General features: G+C 46.8%; 1 protein-coding gene across 1 annotated transcript in view; it reads left to right on the plus strand.

Moving 5' to 3' along the window:
• The window catches only part of TRANK1 (tetratricopeptide repeat and ankyrin repeat containing 1), a 76,842-nt gene that overhangs the window by 26,393 nt on the left and 24,016 nt on the right, over window positions 1–26,433 (plus strand). The window contains exons 9-15 of the mRNA XM_068983094.1: window positions 7,148–7,309; window positions 8,145–8,399; window positions 10,053–10,229; window positions 10,850–13,735; window positions 19,661–19,860; window positions 20,164–20,301; window positions 25,159–25,305. Coding sequence (XP_068839195.1) covers window positions 7,148–7,309; window positions 8,145–8,399; window positions 10,053–10,229; window positions 10,850–13,735; window positions 19,661–19,860; window positions 20,164–20,301; window positions 25,159–25,305 — 3,965 coding nt within the window. The remainder of the gene's footprint in view (window positions 1–7,147; window positions 7,310–8,144; window positions 8,400–10,052; window positions 10,230–10,849; window positions 13,736–19,660; window positions 19,861–20,163; window positions 20,302–25,158; window positions 25,306–26,433) is intronic.

Below are 26,433 nucleotides of genomic sequence, written 5' to 3' on the forward strand. Positions count from 1 at the left end.
GGCCACCTGATGTGAAAAAGCCAACTCATTGGAAAAGACCATAATGCTGGGAAAGATTGAAGGCAGGAGGGAAAGGGGGCGCGACAGAGGATGAGATGGTTGGATGGCATCACCGACTCAGTGGACATGAGTTTGAGCAAATTCTGGGAGATAGTGAAACACAGGGAAGCCTGGCATGCTGCAGTCTATGGGGCTGCAAAGAGTCTGACACGGCTGAGCGACTGAGCAACGACAACAACAAGCAACTGAAGAACTGAAATTTTATTTAATTAACTTTATTTTTATGTAATTAAGTTAGTGGGTCTCTGTATTGGACAGGGTCACTTTAGACTTTAACCCAGAATGGTTTTCTGTGCAGAGTAGTAGTTGAGAAGACAGTAGGGGGGAAGGGCAGAAGGAGGGCCTGGGGCCATGGGAATGAAGGTAGATCTTCATAAAAATGAAGATTGTATGGATTTTAATCTCTCCCTATTCACACGTTAGTGGGCACAATGGAAGCATTATTTTTGGGAAGAGATGCTACCTAGGGGTTGGTACCCTTGTTCCTGACCTGAGTTTAACTTGATGGGGTTTTTTAAAAAATTCATTTATTTACTTTTAGGGCTTCCCCTGTGGTTCAGTAGTAAAGAACCCACTTGCCAATGCAGATGTGAGTTTGATCTCTGGGTTGGCAAGATGGCCTGGAGGAGGAAATGGCAACCCACCCCAGTATTCTTGCTTGGGAAATCCCATGGACAGAGGAACCTGGTGGGCTACAGTCCATGGGGTCACAAATAAGTCAGACACAACTTTGCAACTAAACCACAACAACAGTTTGTTTGTTTTTGACTGTGCTGGGGCTTCACTGCTGTGCACAAGCCTCTCATTGTGGTGGCTTCTCTTGTTGCAGAGCATAGGCGCTAGGCGAAGGGGCTTCAGGCGGTGAGACCTACGGGCTCGCAGGCTCTAGAGCACGAGCTCAGTAGTGGTGATGCAGGGGCTTTAGTTGCTCCGAGGAATGTAGAATCTTTCTGGACCAGAGATTGAGCCCACGTCCGCTGCATTGGCAGGCAGATTCTTGTCCACTGTACCACCAGGGAAGTCCACTTGATGGGTTTCGTTTTTCACATCTGTGGTCCTGAGTAAAGCATCTTTAGGACACTAGCTTGTGTGCCCAGATGAACAAGCTAGGATATAGGCTAGGATAAAAGATGTTCTCACCTTTGGCTCTTTCTGGCGGTTACTTTGCCCCATTCTGATGAAAATGGAGATGGTTATCTTTGGGTGGCTTTTGCATGTAGGTGAGAAAGCCTGAGAAATATAGGGTCTTGGTGAAGATTTCTGCTGTTCTCTAAATAAGAACTTCCATTAACGTGCACGTGAATCCTTTGGGAGCCTTTTAAATGCAGATTTTGATTCAGCAGATTTCAGGGCAGGGCCTTTCTCACTAGCTGCCAGGGGAAGGCAGGGCCCACAGGGTAGTAGGGAGGTTGGGGGCGGGGTGAACCTGCGAGGTCGGGGTCCTGTCTTTCCTTGCCTCTCAGGACAACCACTAGATGGCGGCATGTCCACCTTCTCGAGCAGCTGGACTGCTGTCAGGACCTAGGAGACCGGCGCCTCTATTGTCATTGTTCTCGGTCGGTGGTGACTTTTCCTTTGTTTCACTGGTGCATGGCTTTTCAGAGAATAAATCCAGGCATCTGAAGCCTTTCTCTCTGGTCCTCCCCAAGGCACCAGCTGCTTTCTGCTCTGTGAAGGTGCCTCGTGCCCAGGACTAAGAGGACTCTGACCTTCTCTGTGTGCGTTTCCCCCATAGATGGAGCCTGTGACTCAGAGGCCATGGTGTGTCAACCTCGAGTTGCTTAGCACCACAAAATGCCCTCTTTTTCAGTAAATGAAGGCATGCGATATTGATGATACTTTTTACTGATTATAAAATCAATAGATTCTTTTTTAAAAAAAGAAAATATTCTTCATAAACCCACCTGCCTGGAAACATTAATATAGTTGTGATTTAGTCATTTACTCTTATTCCATGCATTTACACTGATATATTTTAATTTTCTTTTATGAAAATGGGATGGCTACGTAAATTTCACTTGATAAAGTGTTTGTAATAAAGCTTGTCAGTTTCATCTTTTTTACCTCGAAAGGAAGATTTCTTACAAAAGCAAAATCTCCTTTTGAAATGATATATTTCTGGTTTTTTAACAAGAAGAATCTGCCTGTAATGCAGGAGACATAGGAGATGTGGGTTTGATCCCTGGGTCAGGAAGATCCTCTGGAGGAGGAAATGGCACCCACTCCAGTGTTCTTCCCTGGAAAATCTCATGGACAGAGGAACCTAATGGGCTACAATCTATGTGGTCGCAGAGAGTCAGACACGCCTGAGCAACTAACATACACAACAAGAACTATTACAGCTGAGCACTATTGCAGCTTTAAAAGATCACTTTTAATTTTGAATCTGCTTGTATATATCTATTAAATATGACCATTGTAGAAAATTTGTAAAAATATCATTTTATATAAGCACAGAGGGACTTGGTTAGGATTCCACACTTACACTGCAAGGGGCACACGTTCATCCCTAGTCGGGAAACTAAGATCCCACATGTCTTGGGAAGCAGCCAAAAAAGAGAAAAATAAATAAATTTTTTAAATAAGTAAAAATAAAAACAAAACTTTATTGTAATTATACTTTGGCATATTTTTATCTAGTCTTGGTTGTTCATTACTTACATAGTCATCTTTTTTAAAAAAACCTGTGATTATAATGTATGAACAACCTTATAACCTAAAGTTTCTTCTCTCTCTTAAGCTTATAGAAAATTCAGGAAAAAGCAGACAAGTTCAGAGTAATAAATCATGTGTACCTACCCAGAGATGCCGACACATAGCTACCACTGTCAGTGTTTCAGCACATTTCCTTTTATGCTTTTCTGTGTGGCTGATATCACTCTCTAGTTTCTTGCCTGATTTCTATACCTTTCTCTGGTCTATAACCACCTTCTTACTTATTCTGAACCACACAGCCACACATTATTATACAACTGCATCTAACTGCCTCTGCTGTCAAGCTTGGAAATCTTTCTGTTCAGTTTCAAATGACTTTTATACTAACCTAACTGCCCTGGTGGAAGAATGATGCTCTGAGACAGGAGGCAGGGGTCAAGTGGCCAGGTTTCCATCCTGTATTGTGCATTATCACAGTTTTCTGTGTCTTCAGAGGCATTCTAGGATGAAGGTGGGATGCCAGGCCCAGCGGTATTGTTCAGTCACTGTTACACCACACGGTTCATGTTCTCTGCCTCAGAGCCGGCTGCTTGCTTAGGTGATGTGGGTCTTCCCGTGCCAAGGGTTTCCACTTCCTTTTCTCTAGAGGTTAGTGCCAGAGTGCTCTTGCTTCTGTCTGGCACTGGAAAGTCTCTTGATTAGAAGGCAGTGGGGGTTTGCCTGGGAAGTTGCTGTGTGTGTGTGTGTGCGTTTCTGGCTCTCTGACCCAGCCTTTTGAGAGGCGAGCCAAGTGTGTATCAGAAGGCACAGCAGGTGGTGTCGGAGCTCTGCTTGGGTCCCTCCCACTGATGTGTGCTCCCTGATGGGGTTCACTTCACACAGCCCACCCTAAGGCTCGTTCTCAAGGAGAACAACCTAAGGGCTTATGGAGCCTGCTTTGCTCAGGCTCCTTCAAACCAGAAGTGCCTGGGATTCATAGCCTCTAGGAGGTTGGTGACATTGTACAGGAGACAGGGATCAAGACCATCCCCATGGAAAAGAAATGCAAAAAAGCAAAATGGCTGTCTGGGAAGGCCTTACAAATAGCTGTGAAAAGAAGAGAAGCGAAAAACAAAGGAGAAAAGGAAAGATATAAGCATCTAAATGCAGAATTCCAAAGAATAGCAAGAAGAGATAAGAAAGCCTTCTTCAGTTATCAATGCAAAGAAATAGAGGAAAAGAACAGAATGGGAAAGACTAGAGATCTCTTCAAGAAAATTAGAGATACCAAGGGAACATTTCATGCAAAGATGGGCTCGATAAAGGACAGAAATGGTAGGGACCTAACAGAAGCAGAAGATATTAAGAGGTGGCAAGAATACACAGAAGAACTGTACGAAAAAGATCTTCACGACCCAGATAATCACGATGGTGTGATCACTCATCTAGAGCCAGACATCCTGGAATGTGAAGTCAAGTGGGCCTTGGAAAGCATCACTACGAACAAAGCTAGTGGAGGTGATGGAATTCCAGTTGAGCTATTTCAAATCCTAAAAGATGATGCTGTGAAAGTGCTGCACGCAATATGCCAGCAAATTTGAAAAACTCAGCAGTGGCCACAGGACTGGAAAAGGTCACTTTTCATTCCAATCCCAAAGAAAGGCAATGCCAAAGAATGTTCAAACTACTGCACAATTGCACTCATTTCACATGCTAGTAAAGTCACGCTCAAAATTCTCCAAGCCAGGCTTCAGCAATACGTGAACCGTGAACTTCCTGATGTTCAAGCTGGTTTTCAAAAAGGCAGAGGAACCAGAGATCAAATTGCCAACATCCGCTGGATCATGGATAAAGCAAGAGAGTTCCAGGAAAACATCTACTTCTGCTTTATTGACTATGCCACAGCCTTTGACTGTGTGGATCACAATAAACTGTGGAAAATTCTGAAAGAGATGGGAATACCAGACTACCTTACCTGCCTCTTGAGAAATCTGTATGCAGGTCAAGAAGCAACAGTTAGAACTGGACATGGAACAACAGACTGGTTCCAAATAGGAAAAGGAGTACATCAAGGCTGTATATTGTCACCCTGCTTATTTAACTTATATGCAGAGTACATCATGAGAAACGCTGGACTGGAAGAAGCACAAGCTGGAATCAAGATTGCCGGGAGAAATATCAATAACCTCAGATATGCAGATGACACCACCCTTATGGCAGAAAGTGAAGAGGAACTAAAAAGCCTCTTGATGAAAGTGAAAGTGGAGAGTGAAAAAGTTGGCTTAAAGCTCAACATTCAGAAAACGAAGATCAGCATCTGGTCCCATCACTTCATGGGAAATAGATGGGGAAACAGTGGAAACAGTGTCAGACTTTATTTTTGGGGGCTCCAAAATCACTGCAGATGGTGACTACAGCCATGAAATTAAAAGACGCTTACTCCTTAGAAGGAAAGTTATGACCAACCTAGATAGCATATTCAAAAGCAGAGACATTACTTTGCTGACTAAGGTCTGTCTAGTCAAGGCTGTGGTTTTTCCAGTAGTCATGTATGGATGTGAGAGTTGGACTGTGAAGAAGGCTGACCGCCGAAGAATTGATGCTTTTGAACTGTGGTGCTGGAGAAGACTCTTGAGAGTCCCTTGGACTGCAAGGAGATCCAACCAGTCCATTCTGAAGGAGATCAGCCCTGGGATTTCTTTGGAGGGAATGATGCTAAAGCTGAAACTCCAGTGCTGAAACTCCAGTACTTTGGCCACCTCATGCGAAGAGTTGACTCATTGGAGAAGACTTTGATGCTGAGAGGGATTGGGGGCAGGAGGAGAAGGGGATGACAGAGGATGAGATGGCTGGATGGCATCACTGACTCGATGGACATGAATCTGAGTGAACTCCAGGAGTTGGTGATGGACAGGGAGGCCTGGCGTGCTGTGATTCATGGGGTTGCAAAGAGTTGGACACGACTGAGTGACTGAACTGAACTGAACTGAACTGAGGGCTTCCTTGATAGCTCAGTTGGTAAAGAATCCACCTACAATGTAGAAGACCCCAGTTTGATACCTGGGTCAGGAAGATCCGCTGGAGAAGGGATAGGCTACCCACTCCAGTGTTCTTGGGCTTCCCTTGTGGCTCAGCTGGTAAAGAATCCGCCTGCAACGCGGGAGACCTAGGTTTGATCTCTGGGTTGGGAAGATCCCCTGGAGAAGGGAAAGGCACTCCAGTATTCTGGCCTGGAGAATTCCATGGACTGTATAGTCCACGGGGTCACAAAGAGTTGAACACAACTGAGCGACTTTCATTCACTCACTCAAGGCATGCTGTGGACTGTGGCAGAGAGAGGTGAGAATCTGAAAGCCCATTCCCCTTGCCTTGGACAGCGCAGCTCTGATGATTCACTCCAGATCCCCCAGGGAACCGTGGGGCTGACAGCCTGCCTGCTTCCTCCCCAGCCCTCACCTGCTCCCCCCACCCTCACTGGTTTCTTCTTTCTTGAACCGCTTGCACACAAATCTTTGGCTTGGGGTCTGCTGTGGGGTCTGACTACTGATGGGATGCTTTTATTTTTCCATCTCCTTTAAAGTGTCCCTGCTTCTGTTAGAACATGACATTGAACATGCATTCACCTCTTCACCACATGATAGTACTTAAGCCAGGTGTGAAAAGTCCACATCTGATTGATCTGTTTAGTAAGATTCCATGTTAACCAGAAGGGCTTTTTGAGTGTATAATCTGATACCAAATAAAGCATTTGCCCCTTTTCAGACTTCCTTTATTGGATGATTTCTAATCATAACTACTTTCTCAGTAAATTGAACTGAGCAGTTAGTATCTTCCCTCTTGGCTGGAGAGCTGGCTCCTTACTCTTGGCTTTTTCCACTTTCCAATTAGATGTGTGGGTGGCTGGTGTGTAGTTGGATGTTACTGCTGCAGTAAGCTACCCTCCTGCTGTTACATCCTTGAACTGTTGTATCAGTTATCCATTGCTACTTAAGAAACAGCCCTTAAACCTAGAGATTTAAAGCAACAAGCACTTATTTAGTTCATGATCCTACAGCTCAGCCACTGAGGCTGGGCTAGTCTCATAGCTGTAACAGAACTTCTTCAAGTGTCTGCCTCTTGCTGATCTTGACTGGGCTCTTTCATATCTGTGGTGCCTCAGTCTGGACCACTGGGTTGACTCATCTTTGTTTTATGATGTTTCTTATCTAGCCTGGACCTGAATGGAACTAAACAAGGCTTCTTGAGGCTCAGGCTCAACACTGGCACAAAACTCACAATCACTACATTCTCCTTGTCATAGCAGGTCATGAAGCTAGGCTAGAGTGGTGGAAGGGGGGAACAGGTGCTCTGCAGTTGCCTGGCTACATGGAGGGGTGGAGAGGTGTGATCGTCTTTGCAATCTATGCCTGTGTGATCTCTGAAGTCACAAGAAGCATCTGGGGGTGTTTTGCAGAACTGAGCATTGGTGAGGGACCAGCTAACGAGGGGGACATTTTCCAGAACGTCTGTAAGCAGCTGGTGACAAACATGAACTCAGGAAGTCACTTGTTGCAGAAAAACTTTTGGAAGCATGAACTGGTTCAGAGGTTCTTACGCCTCCTTTCTTCTTTGCAAGGTAAGGTTTCTGACAACCTTCGATTGCGTTCAAAGATGCTCTATGCACCTTAATACTCTTTTCTACTGTCCTGTTTAAGAATTTATTAAAAAATAAATGTCATGATCTACATGGAGAAGATTCAAACAACACAGAACATTCTCCAGTGAAAAGTGGATCATCCACCCCTTGAACTTCCGTCTTTAAATCTCTTCCCTAGGGCAACCTCTGTTATTGGTTTCTCATGCATCCTCCTGGAATTTGCATATGTGATCCATTTACATTTTTTTATTTCTTCATTTTTTGTAAACTTTATTTAAACGAGTGTTTAAACAACTAAACATTTGCTTGTGCTGAACTTTCTTTGCTGAACTCTGGTTTTCTCCAGTTGGGGCAAGCGGGGGCTTCTGTCTAGTTGGTGTGCACAGCCTTTTTCTTGCGGAGGCTTCTCTTGTGGAACATGGACTCAGTAGTTGTAGCAGATGGGCTTAGTTGCCCCTTGGCATGTGGGTTTTCCTGAACCAGGGATCGAACCCATGTCTCCTGCATTGGCAGGTGGACTCTCAACCGCTGGGCCACCAGGGAAGTCCCTATCCTAAAATACCACAGATGTTTCTCTTTTCTGTTGGCTAAGACTGTACACTCCTTGGGTATTTCCAGCCTTCTCAAAAAGCTCACTGGCGAGTGCCGTCACTGCGGCTCACCTGTGATTGAGTAACACGGCCGAAATAACTAAGAACTTGTCTATGGTTTCCTGTAACTTGGGGCAGTGATGTCCCTCTGTTTAGGGTTGTGGCTGGGGACAGAAATCATAGGAACCTTTTTTCGAAGTGTGGTGTGTTCTTGTTTTTGAAAGAAATCCCTTCTGACCTGGTCTATGACATTGACCGCGACTGTGCCAACACCTTCCTCAAGCTTTTACTGGAAAAACAGAAATGGCCCGAAGTGCTTTTGCTGCTGACCCGAAAGGTGAGCGGGCAGCCGCCGCTCGGGGACTGTCTCATCAAAGACTGCGACCTCTCGACCCTCGACCTCTGTGCCATCCTCCCCCACCTCAGGGCCTGGGACCAGCGGAGGACCGTGCTCCTGGACCGCCTGATAGACCATGGAGGTGAGTCCCAGATGCTGAGTCAGCCTCGGCGTCAAGCCTGGGGAGTCCAAGTGCCGCAGGTTACGGCGCTTTCACTTGATTTCAGAGACTCCTTTTTAATTTTGAAAAAATGTACTTATTTTTTGGCCTTGCCGTGGGGCTTTCCCTGACCAGGGATCGAACCCACACCCCTTGCATTGGGCACATGGAGTCTTAACTCCTGGACCACCAGGGAAGTCCCTTGGATTCTCCTACCGCCTCATTCTTTCTCCTCCATATCTTCTCACTGGAAGCAGTGATCAGGTCAAGGCACTTTTGTGAATTCTTCCCTTCCCTTTGTATTCTGTGAGAGAAACGTCAGGATTGTGGAGGGGCATCAGCCCTGGTGCAGCCACAGTGGTCGTTTCCTCCTGACCTTCAGGTGGACCATTCCTTGCACTTGATACGCTGCGTGGGTCCTTGTCAAACTCGGCGGTGTTCTTTCCTGATCCATGATTGGGATTTGTGATGCTTGTTTTTAAAGAAACGGCCAGATAATGGGTGGGTGGAAACATCTGCCACTTTCATCAGCACAGTCACACTTGGCTGGATGTGTGTCTGGAGCATGCAGACAGCTTGCTGGATCCGGTTTTATTTAAAGCTAATCTGGAAACACCAGCCTCCTCTCCCTACACCTCCACGCCTCCAAAACCCCTTCCTAAGGCCACTACGAACTGGCCTCCATCTCCTCATCTATAAAATGGGAGTGACAATAGTCCCCCTTTCTCAGGGCTGTTTTGAATATTCCCTGTGTTCATGGATGCAGGATCTGGGCAGAGCACCTTGGCTTCATGGTTTTCCACCCGCCTTGCAGTTTAAGGGAAATCACCTTCAGAGGAAGTGATGCCACACTGGTCCCAGCTCTCAGAGAGCCTTACAAAGCTTCCCAGTGTTGGCCTTACCCATGGATTTCAGGAGATAGATGGAAGGTTGCCTATTAATGTCTTCAAACCCATGCCTGACGTGGACTCTTACTATCTTTGACCAAAAACCACAGCAGTTGTGGAATTCCTGTTTTGTTCCTGATGAAGCAAGCACTTATCGAAGGCCTCCCTGGGGTCAGGTGCCAGGGCCCAAGGATGGAGAGTGAACTCATGGCTGCCAGCAAGCAGTGCAGAAAGGCTGCAGGTCCAAAGAGGGTGGAGGTCGGGGAGCCTGCAGTGCAGAGGGGAAACGACTGAGCTAAAAAGAAGGTGATGTGCACGTGGGGACATCTGAGGGAACATGATAAATGAGGGCCGATGGGCATTCTCGGGGAGAAGCTTCACAGAAGCAGAGGAAGTGGGAAGCTTGCTCACGTCCTGGTCACTGAGTGTGGGTCACAGCGAGGGTTGGACAGACACCGGGAGTTTAGTCGCTCACACCGGCACTACTCCAGGGCAGTGCTGACAATGGTCCTGCTGCAGCGTGGGAGAGGGAGCTGGAGAGACGGGGAAGGAGACGAGGCCCAGGGACAGGACGCCTGGAGGGGGCAAGCTTTCCCCTGAGGGCACCGGGAAGCCCTTGCCTCCCAGAAAGGGAGGTGGCAGGAGGGCCTTGGAAGCGGGGTCAGCACCCCTTCTTGCTTTAGGCTAAAGGGCAGAAATGGTCCCACCCCTGGGATGTGGCTCACTGTGTTCTGTCTGCCTCCCCCAGCCTTGCTGGAGGGTCTCCAGGGCAGCCAGGAGACGCCGCTCGCTGTGTGCATGAAGCATGAGGACTTCGACCTGGCCTTCCTCCTCTTGACCAAGGGTGCAGAGCCCCGAAGTATTTCTCTCACGGAAGGTGACACTCCCTTGCATGCTGCGCTCCACATCTTTCTAGATGTCAAAGGTAGGCTTCATTCTGTCAGCAGTCTTTTTCTTGAGGACGAAACTGGATATTAGAAAGGATGCTGCGGCCTTTGGTCTTTCCTACTGGGAAAGCCAGCAATCTGGAAAAGGCCTATTTCTTGGCCAAGCCCCTGTCTCTTGGCCCCTCACCCATAGCTCAATGGGAAGGAGTGACCATCACTGTGAATGGTCAGCGTGGGCTGATGAAGAAGATTCTTATGTTTCAAAGTCGGCCATCCATAGCTGCACGTACTTTTCATTTGTTTACATCATTTCAAGGGTCCTGACGTAAAAGATCTTATTGGAATGTTAAGATGATTTCTGGGTTTTTCTGCCTTGGCACTACCGACAGTTGGGCAGGATAATTCATTGTTTTGGGGCTGTGCCGTGCATTTGTGGGATGTCCACCCACTAGATGCCAGAAGCACCTCCTAAACTGTGACAATCAAAAGTGTCTCCAGACACAGTGACATGTCCATTGGGGAGCAAATTGCCCCCAGTTGAGAACCACTGGGTTATGAAATGCTTGGGGAAGTTCTGTGCTCTAAGACCCCTCCCCAGCTGGCATCTCTGCTCCCCAGAATAGCTGTCTAGCACTCACAGGGTTTTTGTGTCTTTCAGCTGACATCGGTTTTAACTTCCTCAGCCACCTGCTGGATCTGTTCTGGTCCAAGCCAGAGGAGTTTTCCTACCTCAACCCCAATGTGCAGGATGGCAACGGGAACACACTGATGCATATCCTCTTCCAGAAAGGCATGCTCAAACGCACGGGAAAGCTGGTAGGTCTGCTGGCGAAGTTTGACATCAACCTCAACCTGAAGAACAAGGAAGGCAAAGACGCACGGCACCGCGTGAAGAAGAACGACCCACTGCTCTTGGCCTGGAACAAAGCCCTGACGGAGAGCAGGCGCCGGGGCCGGCAGGACGCCACCGCCCACCCCGGGAAGCCCCCACGCCCAGCAGCTCCTGCTCACACTGCTCAGGTCAAGGGCTCCTCCAAGCTGCTGCTGGGCGCTGTGCGAGCCCCACCCAAAGAAGCCAGGGTCCCTGACAGCTGGGAGACCCTTCCCGATGCCCAGGCCACGAGGCCGGAGCCTGAGGCTGCCAGGCCCTGCTCTCGGAGAGACTGCCTCGTGCAGGACATCACGGCTTTGATTCAGCAGCTGGAACTGAATTCATCCCTCCCGGAGGACTGTCCCCAGGGCCTCAAGACTCTGGAGACAGGAGCTGTCACAGAAGGAGAGAAAGAAGAGCTGCAGGGTGCCCTGGGGGCGGGGGGCTCTGACTGCAGCGGAAACAACCCCGGAGCCCGGGAGGCTGCGGAGGGACGTGTGCAGGCAGGCCCCTCGGCCCCGGGGCTCCTTCCCGAGGGTAGCAGGGAGACAGAGGGCAGCGACGACCAGGAGGACTGGAGCGTGTCAGAGATGGACATCTGCCTCCTGGACTTTGAGAACATGACGTGGGAGATCGAGTGCACTTCAGAAATGCTAAAGAAGCTGTCTAGCAAGGTCATGACCAAGGTCATGAAGAAGAAAATCATCCTCGCCATCCAGAAGCTGGGCAATGGTGAGTGGACTCCCGGCCTGCGGAAGCGGCTGAGGAACCTGAAAGGAAGCATCCAGCTCTTCGAGGCCAAGCTGGACAAGGCGGCCCGGATGCTGTGGGAGCTGGCGATTGACTTCTCCCCGCGGTGCAGCGAGAACCCCGAGAAGATCATGGCTGCGGAGCGCAGCACGCACCCCACCGAGAAGTCCGGGCGGGTCTACACGGAAATCATACGGATCTGGGACATCGTCTTAGACCACAACAAGCTGTCCTGCTCCATCCAGGCCATCTGCGGCGCCTACAACCGGGGCTTGTCCTGCATCCTGCGCAAGAAGCTGAAGGGCATCAACAAGGGCCAGGTGTCCGCCAATATGAAAATCCAAAAGCGGATCCCCCGCTGCTACGTGGAGGACACGGAGGCCGAGAAGGGCGGGGCCCGCGCCGAGCCTGAGTACTTCCCCCCAGCCAGCGCGGTGGAGACGGAATATAACATCATGAAGTTCCACAGCTTCAGCACCAACATGGCCTCCAACATCCTCAACGACACCACGGCCACGGTGGAGTACCCGTTCCGGGTGGGCGAGCTCGAGTACGCGGTGATCGGCCTCAACCCCAGGCCGCTGGAACCCATTATCCTTATCGGGCGCAGCGGCACGGGCAAGACCACCTGCTGCCTCTACAGGCTGTGGAAGAAATTCCACGGGTACTGGGAGAAAGCCCAGCAGGCGGAGAGCCCGCTGCTGGCAAAGCAGATCTGGCTGAAGCGAAGGTTGGAACTGGAACCCAGAAAGGAGGGTCTGGGTGGGGAGGAAGAAGGGGAGGAGGAAGAGGAGGGAGGATCCGTGGAGGTGGGAACGGTGGGCTGCCTAGAGGAGGAGCAGGAAAGTGAAGCTTGCGCAGAGGGAGCCAGTGGGGAGCCAGGAGGGCCCGGCCAAGGGGAGGAAGAACTCGCCCCACAAGAGCCCCCTGAGTTGGAGCACTTACATCAGATCTTCGTGACCAAGAACCACGTCCTGTGCCAGGAGGTGCAGAGGAATTTCGTGGAGCTTTCCAAGTCTACCAAGGCCACCAGTCACTACAAACCGCTGGAACCCAATGTCCACAAGCTCCAGGATCTCAGGGATGAGAACTTTCCCCTGTTTGTCACCTCCAAGCAGCTGCTCCTCCTGCTGGATGCTTCTCTGCCCAAACCGTTTTTTCAGAGAAACGAAGATGGCAGCTTGAAAAGATCCATCGTAGGCTGGTCCACGCAGGAAGAGTTGACCATCACCAACTGGCAGGAGGAGGAGGAGGAGGCTGAGGCTGATGGGGACTACTGCGAGGAGGAAAAAACTGTGGAAACGCGCCCGAGCGACAGCGACCCCCGAGTGTATGTGACGTTTGAGGTGTTCGTCAATGAGATATGGCCCAAAATGATCAAAGGGAAAACCTCCTACAACCCTGCCCTGATCTGGAAAGAAATAAAATCTTTTCTGAAGGGGTCTTTTGAGGCCCTCAGTTGCCCCGGGGGGAGACTCACGGAAGAAGTATATAAGCAATTAGGGCGGAAGCGGTGCCCCAATTTCAAGGAAGACCGGAGCGAGATCTATGGCCTCTTCTCCCTGTATCAGCAGATTAGGTCTCAGAAAGGGTACTTTGACGATGAGGATGTTCTGTACAATCTGTCCGAGAGGCTGTCGAAGCTCAAGGTCCTCCCGTGGTCCATCCACGAGCTCTATGGTGATGAGATCCAGGACTTCACCCAAGCCGAGCTGGCGCTGCTGATGAAATGCATCAACGACCCCAACGCCATGTTCCTCACGGGGGACACGGCCCAGAGCATCATGAAGGGCGTGGCCTTCCGCTTCAGCGACCTGCGCTCCCTGTTCCACTACGCCAGCAGGAACGCTGTGGACAAGCAGTGCGCAGTGCGCAAGCCCAAGAAGATCCACCAGCTGTACCAGAACTACAGGTCCCACTCCGGTACGTCCAGGCCTTGGGCTTGCCTTATGGGGGAGGTGCTTGGCACTGACCTTGGGCTGGTTTGAAAGCTGTGACTTAGTTTTGCTCGGCTCTTGTAGCTGAGCCAACTTCAGTATTTTGGCATTTGTTAGTAACTACCCTTATGAACAAGAGATCTTAGGATTTTTGCCACTGCCTTTTATTTATTTTTTTTTTTTCTGTCTCTCTTTTGGGGTGGGGTGGCATGTGGCTTGTGGGATCTTAGTTCCCAGACCAGGAATTGAACTGAGCCCTCCACCCTGAGAGCAGGGAGTCCTAACCGCTGGACCGCCAGGGAATCCCCCTTTTTTTCTTTTTTTTGTAATTGAAGTATAGTTGATATACAGTGTTGTGTTAGTTTCAGGTATCTAGCAAAGTGATTCAGTTACACAAAATTTTCCAGATTCTTTTCCCTTATAGATTATCATAAGATATTGAGCATAGTTCCCTGTGCCTATACAGTATGTCCTTGTTGGTTATCTATTATATGTATAGTAGTGTGTACATGTTAATCCCAAACTCCTAATTTATTTTCCCTGCTTTCCCCCTTTAGTAACCATAAATTAAGTAGATGCCACTACTCATTCTTAGGTTGATGATTTAAGCTGTGGTTGAATGGAAATAAACCTCTAGGTAATATCAGTTTAAGGTGTTGGCCATGACATGGAAACATTTTAGGGGAACATGTAAACAACTGCTTGAGAACTTTTGTTAAAGCACTTTGGAAGCACATGCTTCTGTAATGTATAATGATACACCAATTACAAGTCATTAATCCTGAAAGAAAGCAGCTTTTCTTTCAGAAGAAGCAAGAAAAGTAGGGTGGTAGGAGGTGGTGGGAGATAATGCAAACTCAGGTGATTTTAATTTGTGCTTCACATATTCCTCTTCCCTGTGCCAGGCATGATGCCAAGCAGTTGGCATAAAGTATCTGCTTTTTTTTTTTTTTTTTATCTTTTGCTGTGCTATATGGCTTGTGGAATCTCAGTTCTCTGACAAGGGACTGAGCCTGGGCCATGGTGATGTAAGTCCAGAATCCTAACCACTAGACCACCAGGAAACTGGGTATCTGTTTTTAATCCTCACAACAACCTTATAAAGAAGGCATCTCTCCCATTTTACAAAGGAGGTAACTGAGGCGCAGAGAATACTTCCTGTGTGGTTTTTAGACTGCTCACCAATTCACCATTGATGTCCTCTACAACCATGGACAACATAGAGTGTTATTTTACATGTTTGAAAATTTCGTTTAATGGACTCATGTCAGACATACCTTTCTACAACTTTGTTTTTTTGCTTATAACAATGTTTTGGGATTTCTGCATGTTAATACAGAGCTGCAGTTCATGCATTTCTCAGTGCTGTTAGTATCTAGTTTATGACTGTTCCACATTTTGTTTTCCACTTTCCAGACAAAATTATTATTCTTTTATCCTTCAGCAAAAATATTTTCATATTTTATACCTTATTGACAACACATCTCCTACTTGCTTTACATCCTGAAATGCTTCCCTTATCATTTTTACATATTTAGAGTTTTTAACTTTTAAAAGATAATAGTAAAACCAAGAAACAAGTAAATGAACTATTTGTTATGTCAGCATTTTCTGATTTGCAAACTTAACATATGCCATAATCTTTAAAAACATACATTTTTCTCACAGCACAGTTTCTCTTTACTGTGGTACAGGATAAGTATTTAATGAACCCAAATATCTTTTGAAGTTCTACTAATTAATCCAGGGGTGAAATTGTGGGGAATGAGCTGTGCTTTTATTTCAAGGACTTGATAAGAGTTAACTTCAAGCTTTCTTCTAGGTATATTTTTATTCTCTTGGGGTCAGAATTTTGAAAACAGCATTTTATAAAGCCACCTTTCTCTAACTGCCTATTGCAAAAAGAACCAGTTTCATGTTAACCAATTTTCTCTGGAGTCTGAAGAATGCCATTGGCCCCACAGTGTTTTTTAAAAAAAGATTATCTTTCTTTTTTTCTTAGAGGTTCATAGATAAATTTTTCTTAATGAGTTGAACCTGAATTTCCCATTTTACAAAAGGCAGCAAGAATACCAATCACACAAATGGAATATAAATATAAATTATATATATATATATAAACTCACACATTAGAAGATAGAATGGTCACAGATCCACTGAGAAGATGACCCATATGGAGTCCCAAACAAACACCTCCCCGACATGAATGGTCCTCAGTGGTTGACACATATCAGAACCAAATGACACTCAGTGCTCACCAAGGGTCCTCAGCGTTAGACACAGGTCAGAACCAAGTGGCAAAAATTCCCCAAGTAGCACCTTGTGCTCACAGTCCTCAACGGTTGACACCTATCAGAACCAAGTGGCAAAAATGCCCAAATGACACTCTTGCTTCCAAACAGTCCTCAATGGCAGACAGACATCGGAACTAACTGACAAAATGCCCAAAGAGCGCTTCATGCTCAAAAGAGAAGTTAGCTGGGTGCACACCAGTGGACTTACTGGGTCTTGGAGCGCCTCAGCTCGTCCAGATTCCTGTCTCCACTCCTCCAAGGGAAAGTATGTTGGCACCCAGTGCCGAGCAGCGGAGAAACAGGGAGGATCCTCAAAACAAATGGTTTCAGCAGCTGCTAGGACATCTCCCCAAGCCCCCTTCTCAGGGCCAGCAAGCCACGAGCAGCAGGTTCTTCAAAGCCTTCCCTGCACGGTGTCATGGCAGCGGCTGCACTTCAGAAAACTGCAGGAGCCAGATGTCGCGAGAGTGCGGCCTCCCATTGTGTGCCCAGACCTTAGGGCAAGTGGTCCAGATGCTCACTGCTCAAAAGCTAATAAAGAAGCAGGGTTGGTGGAAAGGAACGTTTGCTCTATTTCTGAGACACGGAAATGGTTCAAAGGTCAGCTCCCCTGCCCCCCGACTGCCCTATCAGTGGACAAGTGCTTTTATAGACGGGGGAAGGGGGCACGTGCAAAAACAGTATAGTCAGCTCTCACCATTATCTTGAAATTGGTCGTGTGGTGGTCTGATCAGTGTCATTCTGATTGTTTTAAGTACAGTCATTCTTCAGTTCCAGGGCCAGTTTGTTCCCATATTGCTTGAGGCCAGTTCTCAGAATTGTGGCACCATGTCCTGACTATAGTCTTTTCATCACATAGTTAACATCTTCCGGCTGGTGGCTTTCATTATCTCTTAGACTGCTCAGAGGATATGGTTCAGAATACCTCTGATCCTTGAGGAGGAGCTAAAGGTCCTTGACTTTGCTTAATGACTAACGTTTATTATTTAGTCTTGTTGGATTGCTTTTCTTTGCTTCTACATTGTCTCACTTCTCTGATTAAACTTTTTCTAAAGTTTTTCCACAGACAGAGGGAACTGTTCCTGTGAACAGTGTTTTGTTGTTTTTTTTTTAATATACTCAGCAACCCACCCAGATGATCACTGCTTAAGCCCCATCTTCCACCTCCTCTCAGGATGGAGGGAAGACTGTGTGTAAATGTTTCTGTGTATAGAACCAGAAAAAACCCCAGTAATATGTATTAGAGTTGAGAGACTTTAGAAAACACATAAAGTATTAAAAAAAATTTCAAGCCACCTGTAAAGCTGCTCCCTGCTCACGTTTTGTTTCATTTCCTTCTGATCTTTTTCCCATATGCATATATGCATTTATCACATATATTTATTGATTAGGTAGTGAATATATGTTTAGTGAATATTTCTCCTCATCTTTTATTCTTTTTTAAAATTGAGGTCCTTGTTTACATAGCATAACATTCACCTGTTTAAAATGGGCAATTTAGTCATTTTTTAATATATTCATAAGGTTGTGCAATTATTATTACTAATTCCAGGACATTTTAATCACATAAGAGTGATTTAAAAAAGAGTGATTAAAAAACCCCATGAGCACTAGCAGTTACTCCTCGTCCCCTTCCCCGACCCCTGGCCCCCACCACCCCTGTGAATTACCAGTCTATTTTCTGTGTCTGTAGGTTTGCCTATTCTGGACATTTCATATTAATGGAATCACGCAATATGTGACCTTTGGTGTCTGACATCTTTCATTTAGCACAGTGTTTTCAAGGTTCTTCCACACTGTAGCATGTTTCAGTACTTCACTGCTTTTTATGGTTGAACTATTGTCTGTTCTTTGATTTTTTGTTTAGTTGCTAGGTTGTGTCTGACTCTTTTGTGACCCCCATGGACTGTAGGCCACCAGGTTGCTCTGTCCATGAGATTATCCCAGCAAGAATACTGGAGTGGGTTGCCATTTCCTTTTCCAGGGGATCTTCCCAACCCAGGGTTTAAACCCTTGTTTCCTGCATCTCCTGCTTTGGCAGGTGGATTCTTTACCACTGAGCCATGTGGGAAGCCCATTCTTTGATTATGTTCATATAAAATAGTTTCATCTAAAAAAATGTTCATCTAGTTGCCTAGAAAGGCATTTAAGTAGATTCCAGTTTTTCGCTGCAATGAACACTTCCATGCCTTTTTCTAGTCCTCTCGTTAATGTACATCTCTGAACCACTGTGGCAGCTGATGTGCTTAGACTCAAGTTTCCACTTGTATTCTCGATTTCTTTATATTGCATACTTTTAATAATAGTAGCATTGAATAGTAAAATTAACCTTCACTATTTGGTAATAGTAATGAGGACACCTATGCCCATTTCATAGAATTCTATCTGGTGTCGGGCAAACAGCGCACAGCCCCTAAGAACGGTAGGAGACCTGGGATGATCTGTATTCAGTCCAGCTCATGACTCTTGAAGCTCTTGGACCTCGGAGTCCCTGGCTGTAAAAGTAGGGTCGTCTGGTCTGTCTTACCAGGCTCCTGTGAGGATTAAACAGGAGAATTGTTATGAAGGAACCTGTTATATAGTAAGCCTCACCGTCACTGTTACTTCAGCACTTAGAAACGGGACCCAGGGAGAAAGCTCTTTGGAAAATCCTTCATCTAGCACTGACAATTTTTCTTAGTATAGTGTTATCTCCCCTGGGTATAAACATAGTGGAAAAGGGAGATGCAAGCCAAGGCTGCTGTCCCAGCTAACATCCAGCTCTTAGGACTTCCCTGAGGGTACAGTGGTTAAGAATCTGTCTGCCAACGTAGGAGACGCGGGTCCGATCCCTAGGCTGGGAAGATTCCACATGCCATGGGCCAGCTAAGCCCATGCGCCACAGCCAGTGAAGCTCGCTCGCTTAGAGCATGTGCTCCACAACAAGAGAAGCCCACTCGTGACAACTAGAGAGTAGCCCCCACCCCTGCAACAGGAAAAAGCTCATGCACAGCAATGCAGACCCAGTGCAGCAAAAAAAAAAACAAAATCCAGCTCTTACCGTGTAACCTTGTTTCCAGTGCTCGAAGTGCCAATGACAGAGGACGTGATAATTCTTGTGTTTTTTTGCACTGTATATTAGCGCTTGGTGTTAGCATTCTAACAGCCCTAAGTGTTTAGATTACATTTCTGCCTTGACTTTTCTTCATGAGGTCATTTTCTCTAACATGAACGTAGTCCAGGAATGAGATTCTGCAAAACCTTCTTAGGACAGTAAACACATCCCTGCCTTTGTCCACTGTACCCAGAGTAATACAGCCCAGAGCCAAAGTGATAAAATCTAACCGGACCTGAAAATTGTCCGCAATTAGATGTACTCTCAGGACCAATACTGCTTCTCGGGGGAAAAAAGCAAACTAAAATAAGAAAACAGAATACACGGGAGTTCCCTGGTGGCCTACTGGTTAGGATTCTGGGCTTTAACTGCCAAGGGCCCGGGTTCAACCCCTGGCTGGGGAACTGAGATCCCACAACCTGCTCAGTGTGACCAAAAAAAATTAAAAAAAAAAAAAAAAAAGTCCAGCCATGTTGGTGTGTTGTGTAACATCTGACTTTTTTTTTTCCTTGTTTTATCCCAGGAATCCTCAATCTGGCATCTGGTGTGGTAGATTTACTTCAGTTCTATTTCCCCGAGTCTTTCGACCGTCTTCCAAGGGATTCTGGCCTTTTTGATGGTCCCCGGCCGATTGTCCTGGAGTCCTGTAGTGTGAGTGACCTGGCAATATTGCTTCGAGGCAACAAAAGAAAAACCCAGCCCATTGAATTTGGAGCCCACCAGGTGAGTTTCTTGAGATTGTATGTTTTAAAACAAAAGGCAGTTTGCAATTGAAAAAAGGTTTGAGAAGCTGAGTTCTTCCACAAGGTAGAATTCAGTAGTTCTGTCCTAGGATGAGGAGGTTTCAAAGATGAGTGAGTGACTGTTATTAATATTCCCACCAGCCTGGCTGACCTAGTCCACGCCAGCCACTCCTCTTTGGAGACATTACCTGCCTCCCAGAAGAATAGACTCAGCTTCATTAGATTTCTGTTTGTACAATTTGAAGTTTTTTCTCTCCAATCCTTTTTTTTTTCCTCCCCCAAGGTAATCCTTGTAGCTAATGAAATGGCAAAGGAGAAAATTCCAGAAGAGCTGGGATTAGCACTTGTGTTAACAGTTTACGAAGCCAAAGGCTTAGAATTCGATGATGTCCTCCTTTACAACTTTTTTACTGACTCTGAGGTATGCCATACTGAATTCTTTTTTCGCACAGCATGTGTATGTCTGAACTTCACTTCCACTTCAGGAAAAAGCGTTTGGAGCTGAATAGAAGAGTTTGCCGCAGGTGACCATTTCCGTTTTGGAGCATCATCCATGTGGTGTGAGGTTTTCTGAGTTTGGATGTGCGTCTTGACGGTGGCTGTGGATTGGCTCATAGTGTGTCCTGGGCTGGCTCTCCCCGTGCCCTGCCCTTCCCTGCTCTCTTGGATTCATCTTTTCTGAATGCCTGGTACCCAAGTACCAGCTTCTGTGTTTCACTAGCTGCTGTTATCCTTGACTGCCAAGGATGCTCAAGTTGGAGCAAGGTCTAAGGAGAGCCTGACAAATGAAGGCAAGGCTAGCAGTGTCTGCCCTCTGAGGACAGAACTGGGCAAGGTCATTCATAGAGAGACAACTCCAGGAAGACACAGGAGTTTTGGTTCCTGCCACAGGATCAGGTGATGCAGGGGACGAGAACAGCCGCCCTGCCTGAGCGCCCTTCTGGCATGGCTTTGCCACCACTGCTTGCTGCCCTTGCCCACGATGGCAGTGAAAGAGTCCGTGGACTGACCCCCAGTAACCTCTCTGCTGGCCTGGTTGTTTTGACTTGGCTCCTGAGTCCTTGTGATGGTTTTTCTTCCCGAGCTCAGTACATTGTGGATAGAGCCACCAACTCAATGGTTCTGAGTTTTGCAGCCACTGCTTGCTCTTCATCACTGTCTCTGGTGGGAGCTCAGGCTGGCTGTTGACCATGCTGTTGGGTCTCCTGGAGGGACTTTGCTGGCTGCACCCCGGTCCCCTGTGGCAGATTTCTCATCGCACATGGCGCATGGTTTAAGGGGCTGTTTTCATACTCAAATCAAGAGCACTGTTAGCTTCGACTCCTTAAAATCTGCCCCAGAAACAACCCTTTAAAAGGGGTCCTTTGGGTTTTGTTCCTCGTCTTTTTTTTAAATGTCACATTTGCCTTGACGATAATTATGACTGATATTGCTATGGATGCTTTACGGTTTATAAAGTGCTTTTTGAATGCATCATCTCACTTTATCCTCCACCAACCCTCTGAGGGTGTGTGTATTTCTATGACCTTCATCTACATGTAAGACCGAGGGTCATGGAAGTTAAGTTGCCTGAATTCCTAATATAGGTGGCAGAGCTCGGAGATGAACTGAGATGCTTTGAGTTCCAAATCTCATGATATTTCCACTGTACTCCTTTCCTTTTGATGCCCCGCATGCAAAGCAAATCAGCTTCCAGAATCTTCCACAATGAACATATCATTGCGGTAGCTCAAGTGCGTTCCTTTTCTATTGACTTTTGCTAATAAAATCAGTGCACTCTCATTAACCCTAGAACCACTTTTAATCTCTGAGGACTAACTTTTTTCTCTCATAATACATCCATTGGTCATGGTTGGACCGAGGCTCTTCTAAAAGAGGAAGGGGTAAGACTTTGTTGTTCCTGTCCTTTATTAAGTGCCGGTTGTATGCTTGTGCTAGTAAGAAGCTCCACGAGATCTGGGCTTCGGCTCATAATTTGTGGTCCACTCTGTGTCTCTCACCTTGATCCTAGAATGGCAAAATCCTGGATACCTTAACCCCAAACTCCCACCAGTGGCTCAGTGAATTGCATGAAATTAAAACAATCACAAACTAAAACCTGTGGTAACACCACTTCATCCCACAACAGAATGAGAATTCTAGAAAGATTTCTGGTATGTTGCTTCCCAAATACCAGAGAATGGAATCATGCACTCCCAGCACAGAGGTCACCTTTAGTTTATCATTTACAACCACAAGACCAAAAGGTGCCGGTCAGCAAATGAGAGGAGATGCTTCAGTCAAAAGGGAGGAAAGACAGAAGTCACATAAGTCCCCACACGTCCATGGTCTGGCTGCTCACGTGGGGTTTGTTTTGAAGAAAGAAGGCTGCTAAAGGGTATTTGTTGTTTGACACAGGGGAGGACTCCTCTCTCCATCCCTGAAGTGTGTGTCTGGCAGACACCCTATGTGTGTGTGTGTGTGTAGGGGGCTTCTTGTTGCCCTGGCTTGTGATTCTTCTCTTCAGAGAATTCACTGTTAACCTGTTCAACCACGTGGACATTAGGACTGTCTTCTGAGATGAGAAAGGAACCGAGGAATGGTTAGGTCAAGGCCTTCTCTTGTAAGATTGCTGACTCACTGGAAGGGGCAGTCATCCTCCCAGCCACCCCTGAATTCTCCTGCTGTGAGGACTTGGAGGGGTGCTTGCCATTGACACTCTGCCCCAGCAGGGAGGCCCTTCCTCCCCACTCATGTCTAACTAAGACAGAAGGGACTTTCAAAACCACAACTTGGAAGGGTTGCTGAACCAACCTAGAGAACAAGCCCCACAAAGGAAGCCTTGCTGGCAGATTCTAAGCCTTCTTCCTTCACAATTATTAATCCCCAGAGAAGAAGCTGGAAGACTTCTAAATGCTTCTTCTTGTTATTGCCAAAGTCGCTGCCAGCCTGCATTCTTGCCATCCGTACACGTGCTCCTTCCTCGGAGGCTCTGTCTTGAGAGTGAGATGTGGTTTATTCCTGGCAGCAGCTTAATCGTGTGCTGTATGAACAGCTTCTGCACCTCCTTCGAGCAGTTTTGAAATACAGGTGCTCCTCTGGCCTTTCCAAGTTCAGCCAGCCTGCACCTCTGCCGGCCGCCAGACCCCCTCAGATGTCAGCACGTGGGTCTGGGCCTGCTTCCTCTGGCAAACAAGTTGGGTAAACAGCTTTACAAAGATGAAAACATTTCACAGATGTGTCTTGGAGAATTTTTTTCAGCTTCCAGTTACTTAAATGATTACATGATTCGCATCTCTTCTCAGAACGTGGTGATTAATTCCCTAGTCAGTTAGTAGCATAACCACTCTTATGTAATAGTGTTTAAAGCATTTAACTTAGTATGTATGGAGTTCATTACAGAGGAACTGAAGGGAGGTGATGCACTGTATGCCTCTACGTCTCCATCATCCTTGAAAAGATACATAGGTGGCAGGGATCACCATTTTATAAAAAACTGAAGGATGGGAGAGTTGAGTACCGACTCCCTACAGACACAGTAAAGTAGGAAATCTGAAGTTGCATGGGAATTCCCAGCTGTAAATACTGCGAGTAATCCAGTCAGGTTTGCCTCTCCCAGGTCCGAAAACCATGGCCTGGGGGCCAAACCCAGCTTGCTGCCTGTGAGCTAAAAAAGATTTTTACGTTTTTAAATGGTTAAGAAAAAAATGAAAATAATATTCCGTGGCACGTGAAAATTGTGTTAAATTCAATTTTAGTGTCAAAAGATACCATTTTATTGTATTGCTGCTGCTGCTAAGTCGCTTCAGTCGTGTCCGACTGAGTCTTAACCACTGGGCTGCCAGGGAATTCCTTTGTTCCTTCCTTGATTGAATCACTTGGTTAGGGAATCTTGTCACATGTGTCTTTTTTTTTTCTAAATCATAAGAAAATAATTTTAATTTTTTATTCCTACATTTCCTATCATTCATACTTTCAGTGAAAATATTTCAAATTATTTACACTTTGGATGCAATTACTCTCTTAATCCTGGTCATTTATTGAAACACAATTATGTGAAAAGTCCATTATAACAGCATGCTAAGTCACTTCAGTTGTGACTCTTTGCGACCCTATAGACTGTAGCCTCTCAGGCTCCTCGGTTCATGGGCTTCTCCAGGCAAGAATACTGGAGTGGGTTGCCATGCCCTCTTCCAGGGGATCTTCCCAACCCAGGGACCAAACCTGTTTCCCTATGTCTCCTGCATTGGCAGGTGGGTTCTTTACCACTATTGCCACCTGGGAAGCCATCCCCGCTCCCGCCCCAGTTATAACACAACTAGTAGTTTTGCTGACGTAAAGGCAACACTATATATTTTATAAAATAGATGTAAAAATAATTTATGAATTAATAAATTTGTATTCTGTTATTCATCTGAATATTGGTAACTATTCACATGTAACAGCAGTAATTAAATTTTTATTAATTTGTTATTTGTGATTAATCTTTGTTATTTGTGATTCTTAGCCATATGAAACCCAGAGCTTAACACAAAGTCGTTTGTGTTTATATTTTTAGACATTTTTTATTGAGGCAACATTGGCTTATAAGTTGCTTATGTACAAAGTTGTATGTCTACTTCTATTAATACATACTGTACAGCATACTGACCACCAAAAATTTAGTTTCTGGGACTTTCTTGGCACAAGTAGTGATTCAGACTCTGTGCCTCCAATGCAGGGGGTGTGGGTTCAATTCCTGGTAGGGGAACTAAGAGCCCACATGCCCTGAGGGCATGGCCGAAAAATAAAAAATAAAATGAACCTTAAAAAACTTAGTTTCCACTTGTCACTATACAGTTGATACCTTGCCATTTGTGACAACATGGATGGACCCTGAGGGTACCACCCTAAGCGCCACATGTGTCTTAACAACCGAACCTAACTGGAATTTCTTAAACGCATTGTGAATAGAGGTGAGGACGCAGGTTTCCTCTCTCCGTTCTGTGTGTGGCACGCTTTCAACAACAGGAAGCTCCAGGCCCTAACATTTCTCCTGGAAGTGAGCACTTGTATTTGCTTCTTGGCTGTCCGGGCCAAGCATCTTGGGGTCTTTGCGGTAACTTCCCTGGTCCCTGGCTGGGCCACCTGGGCTCGGACCCCCACTGGGGCCGTACAAAAGCCCTGTCCTCCCAGATGGTGCTGAAGGCCTGGCCCCTATGCCAGGCAAAGGGGCTGAGTTCTCTGTGAGCCCCGGGGAAGATGGGTGTATGCTACGGAAGCGTTTTCTGCTGGTCTTGCATTTGTCTTCGTTGTTCAGGCTTACAAGGAATGGAAGATCATTTCTTCATTTGCTCCTTCGGCCTCCGGGTGCAGAGAGGAAAGCCGGCCGATGATTGAGGTGCCCTTGGAAAATTGCAGCTCCTCCCAGGGCCGGGCTGCCACCATGAATCCGGAAATGTACAAGGTGAGTATCAGCCAGGGGTCCACACTCTGGTTTGATGGGGAGCCAGGAAGCAGGGCCAGAGAAGGCAATGGGGCACTCCACTCCAGTACTCTTGCCTGGAAAATCCCATGGACGGAGGAGCCTGGTAGGCTGCAGTCCATGGGGTTGCGAAGAGTTGGACACTACTGAGCAACTTCACTTTCACTTTTCACTTTCATGTATTGGAGAAGGAAATGGCAACCCACCCCAGTGTTCTTGCCTGGAGAATCCCAAGGATGGCAGAGCCTGGTGGGCTGCCATCTGTGGGGTCACACGGGGTCGGACACGACTGAAGCGACTTAGCAGCAGCAGCAGCAGTAAGCAGGGCTCGGCTGAGAAGATGGGGTTAGAGGTGGAGCCTGTGCTGCAGATCTTCCTGACTGTCAGCTGCAGGGCATGGAGGACAGGAAAGGAATGGAGGCCGTCTCAGCGCTGGTGAGCCCCGCTTCCCAACAGACAGCCAGGCTTGATGGGAGGGACCACAGAGGGTAGTACCTTCTGTTCACCTCTGGAACTCGTCTCTGTTCAGAAATGGGGAACTCAGAAGTGAAGTCCACGACTGTAGTCAGTGGAGACTGCTGTCTTCCAGCCTTGTGAAGGGACCCTGCTTCCCTGAGCATCCCAGTTCCATCATTCGGAAGGAGGCCAGAGATGAGAAGCTCTGCGGAGATCTTGAGAGTCGTCAAGGGTGAAGGCAACACTACAGAAAACCGAACCTGCCAGACTGAAAGCTTTGGGAGAAACTATTGATACTAGCTTAGTTTTATGTCTCCTACAAAGTAGAAAACAGACACAGGAGCAGTTATCCAGCTGTTCCTATAAATACCTGGAAGGCTCTGCACATAGTTGTTAAGTTACCGGCAAGCTTTACAAGCCTCTGGGTGGGCACAAATCCACTGTTGTTTTAGCAGGATCTTAGTTCTGCAGCGAGGGATTGAACACATGCCCTTGGGACTGAGAGTTCAGTCTTAACCACTAGTTGTTTCATCGCTCAGTTGTGTTCAACTCTATAGCCTGCCAGCCTCCTCTGTCCATGGGATTTCCCAGGCAAGAATACTGGAGTAGGCTGCCATTTCCTTCTCCACGGGATCTTCCTGACCAAGTGATCAA

This window comes from Capricornis sumatraensis, chromosome 10 (genome assembly GCF_032405125.1).
Source record: "Capricornis sumatraensis isolate serow.1 chromosome 10, serow.2, whole genome shotgun sequence".
In the NCBI taxonomy this organism is placed as follows: domain Eukaryota; kingdom Metazoa; phylum Chordata; class Mammalia; order Artiodactyla; family Bovidae; genus Capricornis; species Capricornis sumatraensis.